At 29.6% G+C, this 17,492-nt stretch overlaps 1 protein-coding gene across 3 annotated transcripts; it reads left to right on the top strand.

Moving 5' to 3' along the window:
* Positions 1-299: 299 nt before the first annotated feature.
* Positions 300-16,791, top strand: LOC131938303 (deoxynucleoside triphosphate triphosphohydrolase SAMHD1). Of its 3 annotated transcripts, none has more exons than XM_059296300.1 (25): positions 300-447; positions 3,501-3,600; positions 3,794-3,833; positions 4,194-4,254; positions 4,456-4,612; positions 4,938-5,004; positions 5,250-5,315; positions 5,441-5,516; positions 5,631-5,791; positions 5,983-6,098; positions 7,027-7,097; positions 7,396-7,467; positions 7,984-8,055; positions 8,742-8,813; positions 10,165-10,245; positions 10,589-10,723; positions 11,019-11,066; positions 11,338-11,502; positions 11,737-11,828; positions 12,242-12,295; positions 12,569-12,785; positions 13,059-13,148; positions 13,685-13,789; positions 14,028-14,165; positions 15,433-16,791. In XM_059296300.1, the coding sequence occupies exons 2-25, from the start codon at positions 3,516-3,518 to the stop codon at positions 15,544-15,546; spliced, it is 2,355 nt and encodes a 784-aa protein (XP_059152283.1). In that variant the 5' UTR covers positions 300-447; positions 3,501-3,515; the 3' UTR covers positions 15,547-16,791. The 3 variants fall into 3 exon arrangements, with proteins under 3 accessions (XP_059152283.1, XP_059152281.1, XP_059152282.1); XM_059296298.1 differs by lacking the exon at positions 300-447 and adding an exon at positions 1,640-1,757; XM_059296299.1 differs by lacking the exon at positions 300-447 and adding an exon at positions 1,640-1,787.
* The last annotated feature ends 701 nt before the right edge of the window (positions 16,792-17,492 follow it).

Genomic DNA, 17,492 nt, shown 5'->3' with positions numbered 1-17,492 from the left:
CTCATGTAGTTTCTGTAAATTGCTGGAGAACAGTCACTGCTGTTCATTGTTTTACAAAGCCACTTGTTTCTTAAGGTACAACAAAATTGTTTTATTTTTGGTCGGATTGGGGCCTCTAATGACCTGCTACGCCCCCCCCCCCCAAGCGGGGTCAGGTGGTGTGGTAGTGCCGCCACTGTATATAGGTAACACGCCGTCTTTTTTAGATAATGCGACAGCTACACATGCATAGATATATAGGAAAATTCCAGCATTATCTAGGTTCTGCTTATCTTGTAAATGGAAATGCTTCATGCCTTATTCACCCGTTACAGTAGTGCCGACAATAAAAACTGCACAGCTTTTTGCTCTACAGAACCAGGATTATTTTAGCAAGACCAAGCATGACATAGCATTGCCGCGAAGTTGCAGATTTGTCAAGTGGGTTCATGTAAATTCTATTGCCAGGTAAGGGCCAGTATGACAATATACTGCCAGCTAGTATAACATAAATCAACATTTAATCACAATTTAAAGTCCGTAACATCGGGTCTTTCAAGCTCAAAGTCTATGTTGTACTAAACGTGTCGAGAAATTCAATCTATCCAGACCTCCCTACCTGAATTCACATGACATGGTTAATTCGTTCAGAAGGGCAGACAAAAGCAGTAGCTATTGCCGTTAACAAACTGGACCCACAGGGCCCGCAATCCAATCAGATTATGCAAACGTCCCTTAGCTGGTAACACCCTATGATGTGTAGGCCTAACTCACAAATCAGCTTAAAACATTGTGGCAACTTGTTGAGGAAAGTGTGTAAAGAAGCATTGCTCGTTATTATTAGTTTGAATGTGTAAAGTCGTGCGCTGTGTGCTGACTATATAAAACTATTTAATGAAAAGAAATATTGCAAAGGCAAGTTTTTGTTCAACCAGGAAGCTCTTTGTTTATTTATAGCTTATCCTCCAGTCTATGAAATTGGGAAGTAAATAATTTTTTTTAAAACTTAGAAATAAATAAAATCTTTTAAATCTACTGTCATTTTAAAACAAAAATAAAACAAACTTGTTTTACCTTAATACAACATGTCATGTCACTTAATGTAAATAGAATTTCGGTTGAGGACTGATTTACCCATTAGTATCTGAACATTCAATAAGGGCGAAAATTAAGGAGTAACGTGTAACTCTGATTTTTTTTCTGACAATCAGATCATAGATTAAAACATTATTAGCACTGTTAGAAAATAAAGTTTATTATTACTATTATGTTTTTTATTTTTTTTATTTTTTCGGCTGCGCTATATTCCCTTAAGTATTTTGAGTACTTCCAGTTCAAGATCTTCAACAGCTATTACAAAAGGATAGGCCTAATTTTAATCAGACACCTGCTAACCATGCTCTTGCTACAAAAGATTGTTACGCGATGATGGTATTATCTAGTCGAGCATACACATGACAAACAAAATATTGCTATGCAAGCAAATCTATCCAGTCGTAAATTTAAAAAAAAAAAACACTGTCAACCTTGCAGACATTCATTAGAGATTAAAACATTTCCCTGAAAAAAAAATTGTCCCGGTTGACTAAACACGTGACATAAACAACGGTAAACACGTGACGTTAACCACGGTAACACGTGACCAAAACGTCAATTCGTGTTTAGCGAGATTGGCTTTAATTAACGGGTGTTTGCTCGCTTGAATTCAATCGTTTATTGTGAAAAAAAAACTTTTATAAAACATGTATACACAGGACTTTAATTCAAACTATTCTCTGGTATGACTTTACAATTGCAAGTGTATAAATGTATGTAACAATTAGTAAATATCTATTTTTCTGTTATGTATAGCGAACTTCTTGATAGAGTAAGAAAATGTTCTGTCTCTCCCGACTGAACGTCACCACACAAACATAAATTACCTGCTTAATGCTTTTCTAAGGCAGTAGATTACACAATCTCATTACATTTAAACATGTATAATTAAGTATTAAATGCCTTTCAGTGACCGTTCTTTAAAAAAAAATGATGACTAAAATACAAAAGAAGTATAAATAGGGCATTACTTGAGAGCGTCTAAAACACAAGTGACCTCGTAAGAATTATCTCTATTATACGAAATAGCACGTTTGAATCTAACATAAGAATAAAGCCAAAAATAAATACTATAACCCCATTCTTTACATCGACATGTCATATAGCGTTGAGGGCATACCATCATAAAAATAATATACGGGAACAGAACGCATATTTGATATACTATATAACTAAACAGGGATTATCATGACATGTTATTAAATCTAGATGTTTTCATATATCAAGAGCAGCGATCAGTAGAGAAGAACTAGCATGAGTTATTTATATCTGCTGCTACACACGTGTAAGGTTACACCGACACACCAACACACCTAGGCGACACAAACCAAACAGTGTACAGTGAACGGGTTAACAGAATACATTTTCCCAGAACGTCAACACTTGGCTATGTCAGCACAGAATTTAAATCAATAAGGCCTTACGCCTGAGTGCGTGGTGTGGAAAGAAACTGTAACGCAACTCGATTTACTTGCAGAGGTGTAGCGACCCCTCCCTCCTGACAGTTTTTAATTCGTAGTTTCAGTAGTGTGTGTTGTTGTTGTTGTGTGTATGTGTGTGTGTATGTGTTGCGGAACTTGTTTTAAATTTTATTTTATTATTCTCCAAAAAAAGGGGCCACTATCCTTAACCCCCCCCCCCCCCCCGCTCCCCTTGCGAACGCTAATGATTGGTTTATATTTTAAGTGTTAAGCGACTTATCTACTCGGCAATCCGGTGTAAATCCTCCCCATTTACCTTGGTGATAAGGCGCCCCCACCCACCACCTTTTCGCTAATGTTTCTGTTACACAATACGCTGTAATACACTTGGTTTTTTTCTAAGTGTTAAAAGAGTTATCTACTTACCAATCCAGTACGAATCAGTGCGATTTTAATCGGCGAAAAAGCACCCCACCCCCACATCTAGGAAAAGCTGGAAAGGGTTTTTTTTCGGTCACCGTTTTCCTAATGGTATTTGCTTTGCAATTACACAATCAAGGTAAACAAAAAAAGATAAATCAGAATGCAAAGGCTCGTAGCCGTTAGATCACAAATTTAACTATTTATAATTCAAAACTGAAGTTAAAATGAGTTTTAAAACAATTAAACCCGTTTTGGCGCCCCTAGGGTCGGCACCCGGGGACATATGTACCCTCTGCCCCCCCCCCCCCTCCACTCCCCACCCCGCCCTCTCGCTACACTTCTGAACACTTGCCTTATCTCAAGGGCGGGTAGTTTTAGATTTGTATCTGGAACGTAAATCGATGAGAAATATCTCCACTTTTAGCAACTTAGTTTATATTTCACTTGTATTTTTTTCTTTGTCTTGTAATAATTAGTCGAATTTCAAAACGATTAGTCACCAATACAAAACACAATATTAGCACTGATTTGGATAGTCAGGTTTCTTGTATATTCTAATGGTATTCGATTTGTTTTAAAAAGGTGTAGACATTAAACATGGCCACTCACTACCGGCAAAGTAGTAGCCTGTCATCACAAAAAACGGCTGAAGAGAAAATTCCAGAACTCAAAGGCATCCTAGGTAAAATACTTCTAAGTTGTGTAAGATTTCTTGAACTAGTTTAAACATGTAGGCATATATATATATATATATATATATATATATATATATATATATATATATATATGTAGTGTTTAATTATGTTATTATGTAAGTGTAAAACTCGGCATTCTATTGAAGATTGTATTAACTAATGTATAAAATGTTCAAACAGAAGAGCTAAAGCAATCTGGAAAATTAAGTAAAAGATTCAGGTAAGATACCTGTCATATAATATTATATATATATATATATATATATATATATATATATATATAGCCTATATATATATATATATACATTTATATATATATATATATATATATATATATATATATATATATATATATATATATATATATTATGTATATGTGTGTTTGCGTGTGCATTTAATGTACACAAAGGTGTCTGTATTAGGTGTGGATGTTTATGTATTGTTAGTGCAAGTGTTAGCTTGGTGTAACAAGTTACATGTAGAGTAAAGAATATACTTGTTGGTGTATTCGATTTTCTATATTAAGATTCTTTTTATTGTTAGTACATTCTCAATGTGTAAAAAGTTCTTTTTTTTTTAGGAACGCCACAGAGAAATATTTGCAAGAACTAAATGAGATTGAATGCAAGACACCATTAGAGGTAAATAAATGCGGTTTATTAATATAGAATATTATACTGTTTATGTTAATCTCAGTTTATTCAATTTTTTTTCTAAATCGAGTATCTTAAAATTCTTTTAAAGCTTTTTAGGTTGTCACTTTTATAAGATTGAATGTCTCATTAAGCTTATGGGTTTACACATATATTTCATACTTTTAAGAAAAGCTATTTTTGTTTTAGACTAGTGAAGAAGAGACAGATGAAGTGAATTATGGATTAGACTATAACACAATTAAAATAATTCACGATTGGAAAAACGAGAAAAATAGAAAGGAGAGTGTCGATGAATGGCTACAAAAATGCGGCGTTTCTCAAGAAACGGTTAATATTCTTAGAGGTATAATTACTTAAGCGTCCGTAATTAGCAAGTTAATTAGAACGTACTATTTTATGCTGTAATAAACACCGAAGACTAGTAAAGATCACGTGTTTTAATATTTGCAATGTATAACTGGAACGAAATAATCCTTTATCACTATTTAGACAAAATATATTCTTAACCTGTAAATTACATATGTACTAGTTTAAGATTGTAGAAAGTAAACTGTAACTGCACACAATCTCACTGTTTAAACAAAATCTCTCTAACAAACGGTCTACCAAAATGTTATAGAAAATCTTAACGGAACCAAAGTCTAGTTTCTTTCTTTTTACAAATTTAGATGAAGAAATTGAGGAGGAGCACATTCCAGATTTAACGATGGCCAGTTTAATGAAGAAAGGCGTAAGGTTAGAATAGTGTGAGAAGTAAATTAAGTAGGCTACAATGTCCTGTCTTTTTACTATTGCACGGTCGTCCAATTTTAATACATAGAGGTGTCAGTAAATTGGATCTTATATCTTTAAATACGTATGGCACCCTAATGTTATTTAATAAAGAAATATTTTACCTAGTATTATTTGTAATTAATTAGCTTAGATAATAAGAAAAATATATTTAAATGCTTATCAATTTTTGCAATCGTTTTGAACAGTTACAGTGAGTGCCTTAAACTGCAAGCAATTTTTGAAGAATACCAGAGCACAGATATAAAATTACCGTATGTCGTTTTTATCGCTAATATTTACAGTCTTGTTGGAACAAAAAATGAGAATACAAACGATACGTCTTAATGAATCTTAATTTGCAACGACTGAATATTTTTAACTATAATAAATATTACAGAAAAAACGAAGGTCTTGACCCTGAATCTAGTGCAGGAGAATGTGAAAGCCTTGTCAATAAATCACGGGTGATGAAGGTATGTCTTTAAATGATACAGAATGCTTTGATCTTTAAGTATTAAATGAATGTCAATATTGAGATCTTCACATTTAAGATTTATACTTTATAATTAACCAAGTTTTTTGACTAGGTCTACAACGACCCAATCCACGGCCATATTGAGGTGAACCCAGCATGCCAGGCCATCATAGACACGCCCATCTTCCAGCGTCTCAGGTTCATCAAACAGCTGGGCATGGTCTACTATGTCTATCCTGGGGCGGGACACAACAGATTCGAACATTCGCTGGGGTGAGTAACAGAAGAATTTACTGGAATATATTCAATTTTAAAAAAAAACGAAAGTTTAAACCATTGTCTACTATTTACAACCGATATATGATGAATGAACCACTAGTTGGTTAAAAGATTTTTATTGGATAATCTTTAGTTTGTGTAACAAGTCCTGGTTCTAGTATTTAAAATGTCACTCATTGTTACAGAGTCTACCACTTGGCTGGCCAGTTTGTTAGAAATTTGAGGCAAAACCAACCAGAGCTAGACATAACAGAAAATGACATTCTTTGTGTTGAGATTGCCGCTTTGTGTCATGATCTGGGTAGGTGATATTCTCCTGCACAAAACAATTGTGTTATTAATACTTAGGCTAGTTGTGCGTTAAAAAATTGCTGATTTCTTTTTAATTGCATAGCCTACTTTTTTAACGACTATACTTAGGATTTTAAATGATTTCCCTCAGATATTTTTGATCAAGATAATCCAGTCGGTTCAACAATTAGATTACACCTTTTAATGTCCTTTTAGTGTCTAAATAAATCATAAAAAAAACCTTACAATACTACTAACACACATGTATTTACAAAAATGTATTTATAGTTTAACATATCTACAAAACATGGAGATCTTTCATTTTTTAAAAATATGCTATAAAAATTGACAATGCTAAACAATGTTTGAAAATATTTAAAGACGGCAATTAAGATAAAAACTCAATTAAACATAAACTTAGTAAAATGTCTTAGCGTCTCACAAGAGCTTGGTAAGCGGTACTTGTGGATGCTCTTCACTAAAAACTTTTTCATTAAAGCAAAGTTAATTAACATGACTGTTCTTATTTTGGTGTTGTAGCTTCAACTAGATTTAGTAGTTCATATATTGCATTCAGTAGTTGTATTTACAAAAAAAAATCAAACTACAAACCATATTTTCAAAGCATAATTAGCTTCCTGCTGTATTACTATTTAGGATTTAATAAAGTTTACTTTTGAATTTCCGTAATCAAACTATTGAAAATAAAAGTTATGTTAATTTAATTAAATAAATTGAGAGGGAAATCTATGTTCATTTTTAATTAACCTTATCTAATAATAAATGGAAAAATATTCCTTGATTTAATATTGTCTATAAACATGGTCTTTGCTTATGGTTGACAAATCTTTCCCTTGATATACATTGTCTTATTGTGTACCATTTCATTAAAGTAAGTGTGCAAAATTAACTTTTTTTTAAATTTTAAATTTGTATAGGGCACGGACCATTTTCACACGTTTTCGACAATTTGTTTTTAACTGCCATTGCAGAAGAAAAGAAAAAAAAAGTATGTAGCATTGCAATAACAATCCAATATAGTAATAATACGTTTTAGATAATGAATGAATATATATATATATATATATATATATATATATATATATATATATATATATATATATATATATATGCATATACATGAAATATATATACTTTATATATATAGAGAGAGAGATTTATGTATATATAGAGAGATATATAATTATATACATTTGTGTATACATATATACACAAATATGAATATATGTATATATGTTTCTTATCTGTATGTGTATGGAAATGTAATTATTATTTATATTATTTAGGAAAAAGATATTCTTCAGAGGAAGCTAAATGAAGTGAATAAACAAATTGCAAAGTCAGAAGAAAAAGGAAACGTAAATATGCATTCAAAATATTTTTCAAACCCTTGATTGTAATATATTAACACACACACACACACATTTTTTCATACACATGTATTTGCGTATGCATATATAAATTGGTCTATATAAGTATAAAATCAATTGCATGTATAAACATACAGGTTTATATGTATTATTTACTATATACTTTTATTTTTACATAATAAAAATATTTCATATATTGATATATATATAAAGATGATATATATATATATATATATATATATATATATATATATATATATATATATATATATATATACATATATATATATATAATCTTTATATATATATCAATATATAAAATATTTATATAAATATATATATATATATATATATATATATATATATATATATTTATTTATATATATATATATACATTTATATTATATATTCATTTATTTATACAAAAAAGGATATATAGAGAATTGTTTTTGTATCTAAATATATACATTTACAAGTAAAATATACATTGTCACTTTTTTCCAGGAAAAGACAGTTCTACATGAAGAGTTGGAAGTTTTTAAAAAACGCATTCAAAAAATGGAAGCGGAAGAAATTGTAAATCTACTTATTATTTTTCTTTTGTTGTGGCACTTTCAAAACTAAAGCTCTTTTAAATTTAGTCACAAATATAAACTTTAGCTCAGATATTTTTGTATATATATATTTGTATTAATAATAAAAAAACCATGTTATTAAATTATAAACTTTAAAATTTTCTGATTTTACGTATTTTTTCCTTCATTGCTTTTATGAAGACGTTTCTGACCACTAAATACAGCAACAACCTATTTCTAATCATTCCAAATACTATACATATTTTGCCGTAAGATGCTTTGACCGAGATATTTTGTCTAAGATCAATTGTCCATGTAATTATTTGTCCTGATAAATTTTGCTATGATAACCTTTGCCCGTGAGATCATTTGTTCTTGAGATATTTTTTCTAGGGCATTTTGTCTGAGAACGTTTGTCTTGATAACATTCGCCATGGAATCTTATATATATATATATATATATATATATATATATATATATATATATATATATATATATATATATATTTATTTATTTATTTATTTATTTATTTATTTATTTATTTATTTATTTATTTATTTATTTATTTATTTATTTATTTATTTATTTATTTATTTATTTATTTATTTATTTATTTATTTATTTATTTATTTATTTATTTATTTATTTATTTAAGCATATTTTTTTGCAATAATTTTTTTTCTCAGGTAACTAAAGATTTACATGAAAAACTTGACAGTATGAAAACAGTCCTAAAAGCAGCTATACCGAATAGAAGTGTAAGAATGTGCAATTATGTAACAGCTTCAATTTTTTAAGTGTAGGCTTACTTATTAATATATACATTCATAGATCTACACGTAATTTGCTTATGGAAGTTCTTCGAAAACTGTTTTGTACTTACTACATAAGTTGTAGGGACTTCGGCAGGAAAAGCAAAATATTTTTAACCACGCATTTAAATTCATACAAATTTTTTTTATGTTGAAATTTAATTTTCCTTGCTAAATTATACTTTTAGAACATATATTCGTCAATAACACAGTTGTTAATTGAAAATTTAGCTACTCTATTTAAAAATCATATGGTTTAATATAAAAATAAATAAATTAATGTTATACGGCAATGCTTTATCGACATGCATCGACTACTGGATATCAAGACAATTTAAATATCAAATAAAATTTTATCTTGAAGTATAAATTGTTCAAGGGACAAACAAATGTTTGAAATATTTAGATTTTCAAATATATTTTTAAAAATAGTCTGCTTGCAATATACTTTGGTTTATCGACCAAATTATGCTCAGTCATAATTCCAGTCAGCTATATATATATATATATATATATATATATATATATATATATATATATATATATATATATATATATTAAATTACTTTTCCAATTTAATGTCTATATTTAAATATGGACGCATAACCCTAAACCTAACTGTAAACCTAACCCTAACTACAACCAATCACAAAAAAACTATAAAAAACACAAACGCAAAAGCAAAAACAAAAGCAAACGCAAACACAAAACGCAAACTAAAACACAATCACAAACGCAAACACAAAATCAAAAACAAATACAAACAGAAACACAAACAAAAACACAAACACAAATGCAAACACAAACACAAATTCAAACGCAAACACTAATGCAAACAAAAACAAATGCAAACACCAGCATTAAAACAAAGTTTTTAAAATGTGATTATATTTTGGTATTTTTAAAAATTCACACATGTGTTTGGTACAAAAGTACTTAAATTGTATCCTTTTATAAAACAAAATTAGATTTTTTTGTAAGGGTTAATATATTTATTTTAGTATTGTTCTTTTTACGCTATATCGATCAAAATGATAAGCAGAAAAATAAAAATATTTTTTGAAAATTATCAATTTTGAGTTTTTTAATAATAAATTTTGATTTTATTTTTAAAAAATCACTTTACGAATAATATACCATGGCGAACAAGTCAATTTTTTTACTATTTGCATTTGTGTCAGTCACGAGGCCGTTGGCCGCTACATACAGAACCACAGAGTCCATATATATATATATATATATATATATATATATATATATATATATATATATATATATATATATATAATACAACTAGGTGGAGCAGGATCAGTTATTAACAGAACAGAAGAAGTTAAATACACTACTTGAGACCTTAAAGGAAGTACATATCACAAAGGTAAAGCTGTATAGTATAAAGTTTGTAAAAATTCATAATTTAAGAAAAAAATGTAAAATGTATTTTAGTAAATTATTTTATTTTAAACGTTTGATTTCAAATCAATTCCAATTACATTATTTGCATTTGTGATATTTGTTACAAAGCGTATTTAAAAACGGCATTTTAGCATCATTTTTTCTCATTAAAGTCATTCTTAAGTTTTGTTACAATATGCTTTACATGTTGGAGATTTTTTAAATTTTTAAAATGTGCGCCTAAACTTATTGCAACCGCATTTTAAAAGTATTAAACATAAATACATTGTAAACTATTTTTTATATATCTGAAAACACATTTTCAGCATGACAAAAATGCCGTTGAACAATTTGATCATCTGTGTGAGTACGTAGCCTTTGAGAAATACGGACTTACTGAAGAGGACAAACTATTTATAAAGGAGATGATTGGTGGGCCTTTGGAGATAACTGGTACACAGGTTAAAGATTTTTTCAAGCTATATACAACATTACAATTAAAATCGTATTAAACGATATTTAAAACTGCTTAACAAGTATAGGGCTAATACATCTTACTTTGTCAGTTTTTTTTATGTATAAAACTAGCTAAGTCAAAAACAACATTTATAAACGTTAGATCTCGTCCGGCTTTTAACCTTTGCATACTACTTCTCTGTTTTTCTTCGTCATTTTTAAAATCGTTTTTAACATAAAGTTAATGTAACTTTTAGATACGTTTTTATTTTATTTGAGTATAACCAACTGATTTTCTAGGCATGGCCGTACGTAGGAAGACAAGAAAATAAGGCTTTCCTGTACGAGGTAAATAGATCAATGTTATGATAGCTTTTAGATCAATACTCTTGGCTGGAAAAATTAGCCTTACTGTAATAAAGTAGTCTACTTGTTAATTTTCAAACATTGTAGTTTTAGTTATTGTAGTATAATATGTTTTTAAAGCTTATTTAAAATAAATTTACATACATTTTGTTTTCCCGGCACCTTAACAACAGCGAGGGAGAAGTGAGATAGAAAAATACTTAGTTGCAAATTTTAAAGTTTTATTTTGAAATATTGCCTCACTTTATTTAAGATTGTCTGCAACAAACGCAACAGCAACGACGCCAACATCTGGGACTACTTAGCCCGAGACTGCCACCATCTTGGTTTTTACAACAACTTTGACTACAGCCGTTTTATGAAGTTTGCCAGGGTCCTTGATGAGGATGGGGAACTGCAGATCTGTATTAGAGATAAGGTAAGCTGCAATACGCTGATGACCAATACGAGAAATGAATGCTTATGATGATAATTTTAGTAAAATATAATTTAGCTAATTATAAACGTTTTGTTTTAATAATTTAACAATGTTTATTAGCCAATTATCATTGGTTCTAGTTGGCATTAAAATTTCTTATGTAATACTAAATAAGTAATAACACTTCAATATAAGCAATTACTGAATCTATACCTGGTCTAACTTTTTGTGTAGGAGATCGCCAACCTGTACAACATGTTCTACACCCGCTACACACTACACAAGTACGCCTATCAGCACAAGGTCAATCGTGGACTGGAAATTATGTAACTAAGTTTTGTCAAACAAAATAATAGACTAATTCATTGATAAATATTCATACAGGCTACATTTTAAAAGATATTTGTATTTCCAGAATGTTTACTTTTAGATGCGAAGTAAATTAAATTAATTGTTGGAATTAAAGGACAACACATTGTCCATTTTATGAATAGTACGGGATAGTTTCTTGTAAAAAGACCAGTTTCGAGATGTAAGTCTAAGCAGACATTATAACTGTCAAACTAAGGACAGTATTTCATTTTTTTTTTCAATATTGCGTTATAATCCATTATCACGTGTTATATTTCTTAGCTATTTTAAGCAATGTTAACCAACATTAAATTTCAAAACCGATAATTCCTTTGAATAAAACCAACCTCGAAAGTTTTTCTAAGTACATTACCTTTATTTAAAACAGGGTTACTGACGCCCTCAAGCTTGCCAATGATGTGGTTACATTTGACGGAAAAACGTAAGTCGTCTAGATTGATTTTTGTAAATATTGTTCAAAATAGTGCAGACATACTTTTAAATGTTGTTTTTATAAATTTTTATATATGAAAATTTAAATATTGTTTTGAAGCATTACAGTTTTTAGGGTAAAAGATAATTTCAAGTGGACAAACAAAATTAATCTTCGTAATTAATAAATATGACAGCGAAACACATTTTATGCTAACACATGATATTTTTTGTGTCGTAAATCAAAAGCAACGATAAATATAATTGTTTTGTGGTGTTTAAGGCGAAAGAAGTTACCCATTTCTGAATGCATCAATGACATGGTTGCTTTTACGCAACTGAACGACAATATTCTCTTCAAGATCCTCTACTTCAAGGGAGAAAGTAAAGAACAAACCGCTAATTTGAAAAAAGCTAAGAAACTTATTGAAAGGATTTTCAAACGCGATCTTTACACTTGTGTTTGGGAAAGCCTGCCCTTGTCTCCTAAAAGTTTTCAGGTAGATGAAACAAGTGTGGTTGATTATGTCAATTAAGCTTTCCAATCAATGCTGATGTAAACTACTATAGAAGCTTAAATTATATATATATATATATATATATATATATATATATATATATATATATATATATATATATATATATTCTAAATCTTTTAACAGTAAGTAAAATACTTAATATTCAAGATTTCTCGGTTATTTAAACATATTGTGAGTGAAATTTTTGAATACTGTTGTAAAAATCTTCACAGCAATATATACGAATCTTTTTAGAGCAAGACTGAACCCATTGAATCTTTGGAAAAGTGGTTGAAGCCTTTAGTTGATAAAAACGAAATTAGCGCAGATGGTTTTATGATTAAGGTAAACGACTTAAGGATATGTTTAAACAGTTGCAAATATAATATGCTTATTAAAACAAATGTCGCAATGTAAAAAAAAATAATATTCACTGTAGTTATATTATTTTGTTTGTTGTTGATTGTATCATGCGGTGTTTCTAATATGGTGCATCAAGATTTAAATTGCTTTGATATTAATTTTTAAAAATTTGAAACTAGGTGAGATGTTAGCCAAAAACTCGTTTTTTTTTTCTAGTGGTTAACATTAAAATATCTGTCTTAAAAAATCTGTTAATTTTTCCCATTTGATGTCTTACTGTCCATAACTACAACAGGAGAATTCTTCTGCCCTCTTGAATTGTCGTTAAAATAAGGGGTCTTAATTTTTAACGCAGCCTTTTGATCTGAAAGTACAAGACTGTGCTTTATGTGGCGTTGGGTTTGCTATAATACGGGGGATGTCTGAAATTTCCTACCATAAGAAACAATTAAATCAGAAACCATTGTATACGAATGTATTTGAAGTAATTCTTAATTTGTTTTAAATATCCCTTAAAGCTTACAAATTTTGATTTTGGAATGAAAGAAGAAAATCCTGTTGAGAGACTTAAGGTTTACTCCAAAAAATCGCCAAACAAGGCGAGATTTTTTACTAAAGCTGAGGTAGGTATCAACATTCTGAGATAGTTTCTGCAATAACATTTTACTGATATAGTATGTTTCTGAAGAACAACTGTACACACATACACACACAAGCATACACACACACACACACACATATATATATATATATATATATATATATATATATATATATATATATAAGAATGTCTATACACAGGAATATCCATTTATTATGTACTTAGAATTAATATTTGAATCCATATATATCACATATTAGAGCAGTATAATCATGGGACCAGCTAAATTCAATGAAATAATCTTGCGAGTTTACCTGGTGAATCATGACGAACAAAAGAGCAAGAAGCTGCAGGATCAATGCATTCTGTGGTATGACGACTGGACCACAAAGCAATTAGTAAGTTGCAAATACTTGCATTCTGGATACAATAGGTTCTGTCATATACACATATATTATATTATATTACAAGTTGAGAGATTGCTTGAGAATATAGATAAACGCACAGCAACGCTCTAAGATAGTCATTAAAATATTGCGATACTTCACTCTAAACGATAATGATTTTGGCAACTGATCTATGCACTTATCACTCAGGGCAAGATATATTTTCAACTTTCTTTTAACGCTAGCTTTGAATAATTAGTCGCACACTCCTCCTATCGTTACAGCGTTACATTTTTGTATATAATAAAATAAATCGCTGGTATCGCATCATTAAAACAATTTTAAAAAATAATTTTAAAATAAACATCGTAAAGCCATATAGGCTTCTAAAATGTGATAGAAAATTAAGTAATGATTTTGTTACATCGTTGTTACTTTCTCGTATACGAAGTTAAAAGGAAGTATTGTAATCGGACGAATATTCGAAATCAGATTTTCAAAAATCTCGAAGTTTTACACCTGCCTGAATCGGAAAAACATAGTTTCGCAATTTGAAATATTGTCTGTGTGTGTGTTTGTGCGTGTGTGTGTGTGTATGTGTGTGTTTCTGTGAGTGTATCTGTGAACAGGATAACTTGAGTACTGTTTTAGATGGATATACGAAACTTCGTAATATAAGTGAAAGATTAATTTCTACCTACAGTCAAATGTTGAATGAATTCCGTATACCGGAAGTAGTACTTTACGCTATTTCCAATTTTTCAAAAAATGCATATGATTTTATAAAGTACTAATAATCCGCACCATTATACACACATTGTTCGCTGTTCACTTGATGCGCGACGCTTTTTTCTACGAGATTCTATTCTATTTTTAAAAGTTTAAATAATTAAAATTTGATTAAAATCATGCCTAAATCCTGAGTTGCCATCTCACGTAGTTTTATATAAGTATGTTCGAGAAAGTTTAGGCCAGATCATCCCCGCTTTATTGATTGCTTAATTTGTTGGTGCTTTAGTTGTGTTAAAGTTTTGTTAATTTTCTAGTGTTAACTATAATTGATCTATGCCACGTCATATCCCAAAATTATAACACATTATAAGGAAATTAATTAACCAATCTTTCTCTCCTTCACGTTGTATAATACGTGCATGATCTGTTGCTACATAGCGCCTTCCTTTAAAATAAGTTTTTAAATTCGATTGAAAATTTTCATGAGTAGGAATTAGAAAACTTCCAATGATTACAACCATTTTAATCGGTATCTTTTTTCCAACAGGCGAGCCTTCAGGATGAGAAGATTAGCGATTTCCGAAGTACCCTGGAAAGTGTGTTGAAAGGGAACCAGGAAACGTTAAAACAGCTGGCCGCTGCTTTTTATAAGAACAATTAGGCTAATGAAACCGTTAAATTAAATTTGTCATGGAAATTTTGAATAGCTTCTACCTTGAACACAGAAATATAAACTCAATGTTGCCATTATTTTATTATTAAACGTGTATTTTGCTATAAAGTTTTAAAGTTGAAATTTGCTCAGCCCGTGCATGCAATGTCATTATGTTAGCCGTAACTAGTAAAAGCAAATCTTTCTAGCCAAACAAAATATTTACTCTACATTAGCACTACTGTAACACTGATTTATCATGGCTACTGTCTTGTTTATGTCAAAAGTCTTAATTTATGTATTATACTGCAATTGTTTGTTACCTCTCACTGATTTTGAACTATATTATCAATGTTAAACAAAATTCGAATCCTCTAATATTCTAAAGTCGTACAATGCCAAGATTTTCGGTTTGTGCTTTTGATGTTTTACTTATTTCTTGATCATTCAAACTTGTGAATATTTCTGTTGCTAGTAGTGTTTATATAAAGACTTGTGAAGTGGTTTGATAACTCTTCGTGTTTTGTTTTGTTTTAAGTTCTTTTGTAAAATTTAGTACAAATACATTTAAAACAAGACTAAAAAACAACAATTATTTCACAATCTCTTAACAGACTCTCGCCTCATTTTAAATTTATCTGTTCTATTATCATTCCACGAATGTTTTTTTTTGTTCCATATTTTACTACTGTATCTTTAATATTGTATTAAAATGTCTTTGATATTTTTTTTCTTTAATAACGACTTTGTGTAAAAAGGCCTTCGTTGTAACCGATTCAAAATAAAGTTGTTTATTATTATTATTAATATTAATTTTTTGAAATATTTGACATGTGTATTTAATAACAGCATCAAAATAACTTTGTAATTAAATGGCCCAAGTGATTTAAAATGATATCAAATAATTACTTTGTCACGCGAGAGCATTTAAAACAAGTTCGGAAATAACGATTTTACATAGGCCTACACGTTTTACATTAAGACCAATGTTGTAATATCTAGCCCTGAATATATATATATATATATATATATATATATATATATATATATATATATATATATATATATATAGTTTGAACAAATGTAGTTTACAGTAGCCACGCTCAAATTCTAAAATATGTTTCGATTGTATTTGCCTCAGTGATTTAACAACTTCGTGATCAATGATTGTACTGGCAATTGTGAACATTTGCAAGCAAGAGGATGAGAAAGTATTCTTGGTTATGATAATTGTGTTAATTTTTTTTTTAAAGAATGGATTAGATTAAAATAAAATAATTAAAAAGCAATACACAATTGGACTATAAATGTGTTGTTGTTTTTTACGATGGGATCTGGATACAAGCAAACACCAACAAACATGGACAATATGTTGACACGGAAAATTGCAGAAATTGACAAAACTTGGACACGGACGAAAGTGTGACATTGACAAAAGATCAACTTACGAAAAGGTCTGCTATAAATAAGGTCGAAAGAGGCTGGTGTTCAAAAAGCCCATCAGGCATAAAGCTACCCGACAAAATTCTGCAATTGAGACAATCAGAAAGATTACTTGATCGCGTTTTAGGAAAATGTTAATAATTGTCAATTCTTTATATTGACATTCCCAACGTGTTTCCCAATGTCCTGGCATTATTTTGTTAAACTACTATAACTAGAAATCAACATTACATCAATATTATACAGAAACGAAAAGTTTCATTCAACGATATTTTGTGTAATCAAATTAAAGATACGTATTATCATATTGGAAAATGTTTAAACAAATTGTACAGCGTTGACTTAGGTGCAGGCGAGCGCTGACGTCGGTTGTCTCAACTTGTCGTCATCTGATGGCCTATCCATCCTACCCCAAACAGTAGTCACCCATATCTTCTTTGCTTGCTATGCGGTCTAACGGTCTTATGTTTAGTCGGCAAATTTATTTTTTAAAATGACAACTGGCAGTGGAT

Source organism: Physella acuta, unplaced genomic scaffold (genome assembly GCF_028476545.2).
Source record: "Physella acuta isolate Inbredline_101_S28 unplaced genomic scaffold, ASM2847654v3 ptg000241l, whole genome shotgun sequence".
NCBI classification, from domain to species: Eukaryota; Metazoa; Mollusca; class Gastropoda; family Physidae; genus Physella; species Physella acuta.
Note: the sequence above shows the minus strand (reverse complement) of the source record. Positions and strands in the feature narration are given on the sequence as shown.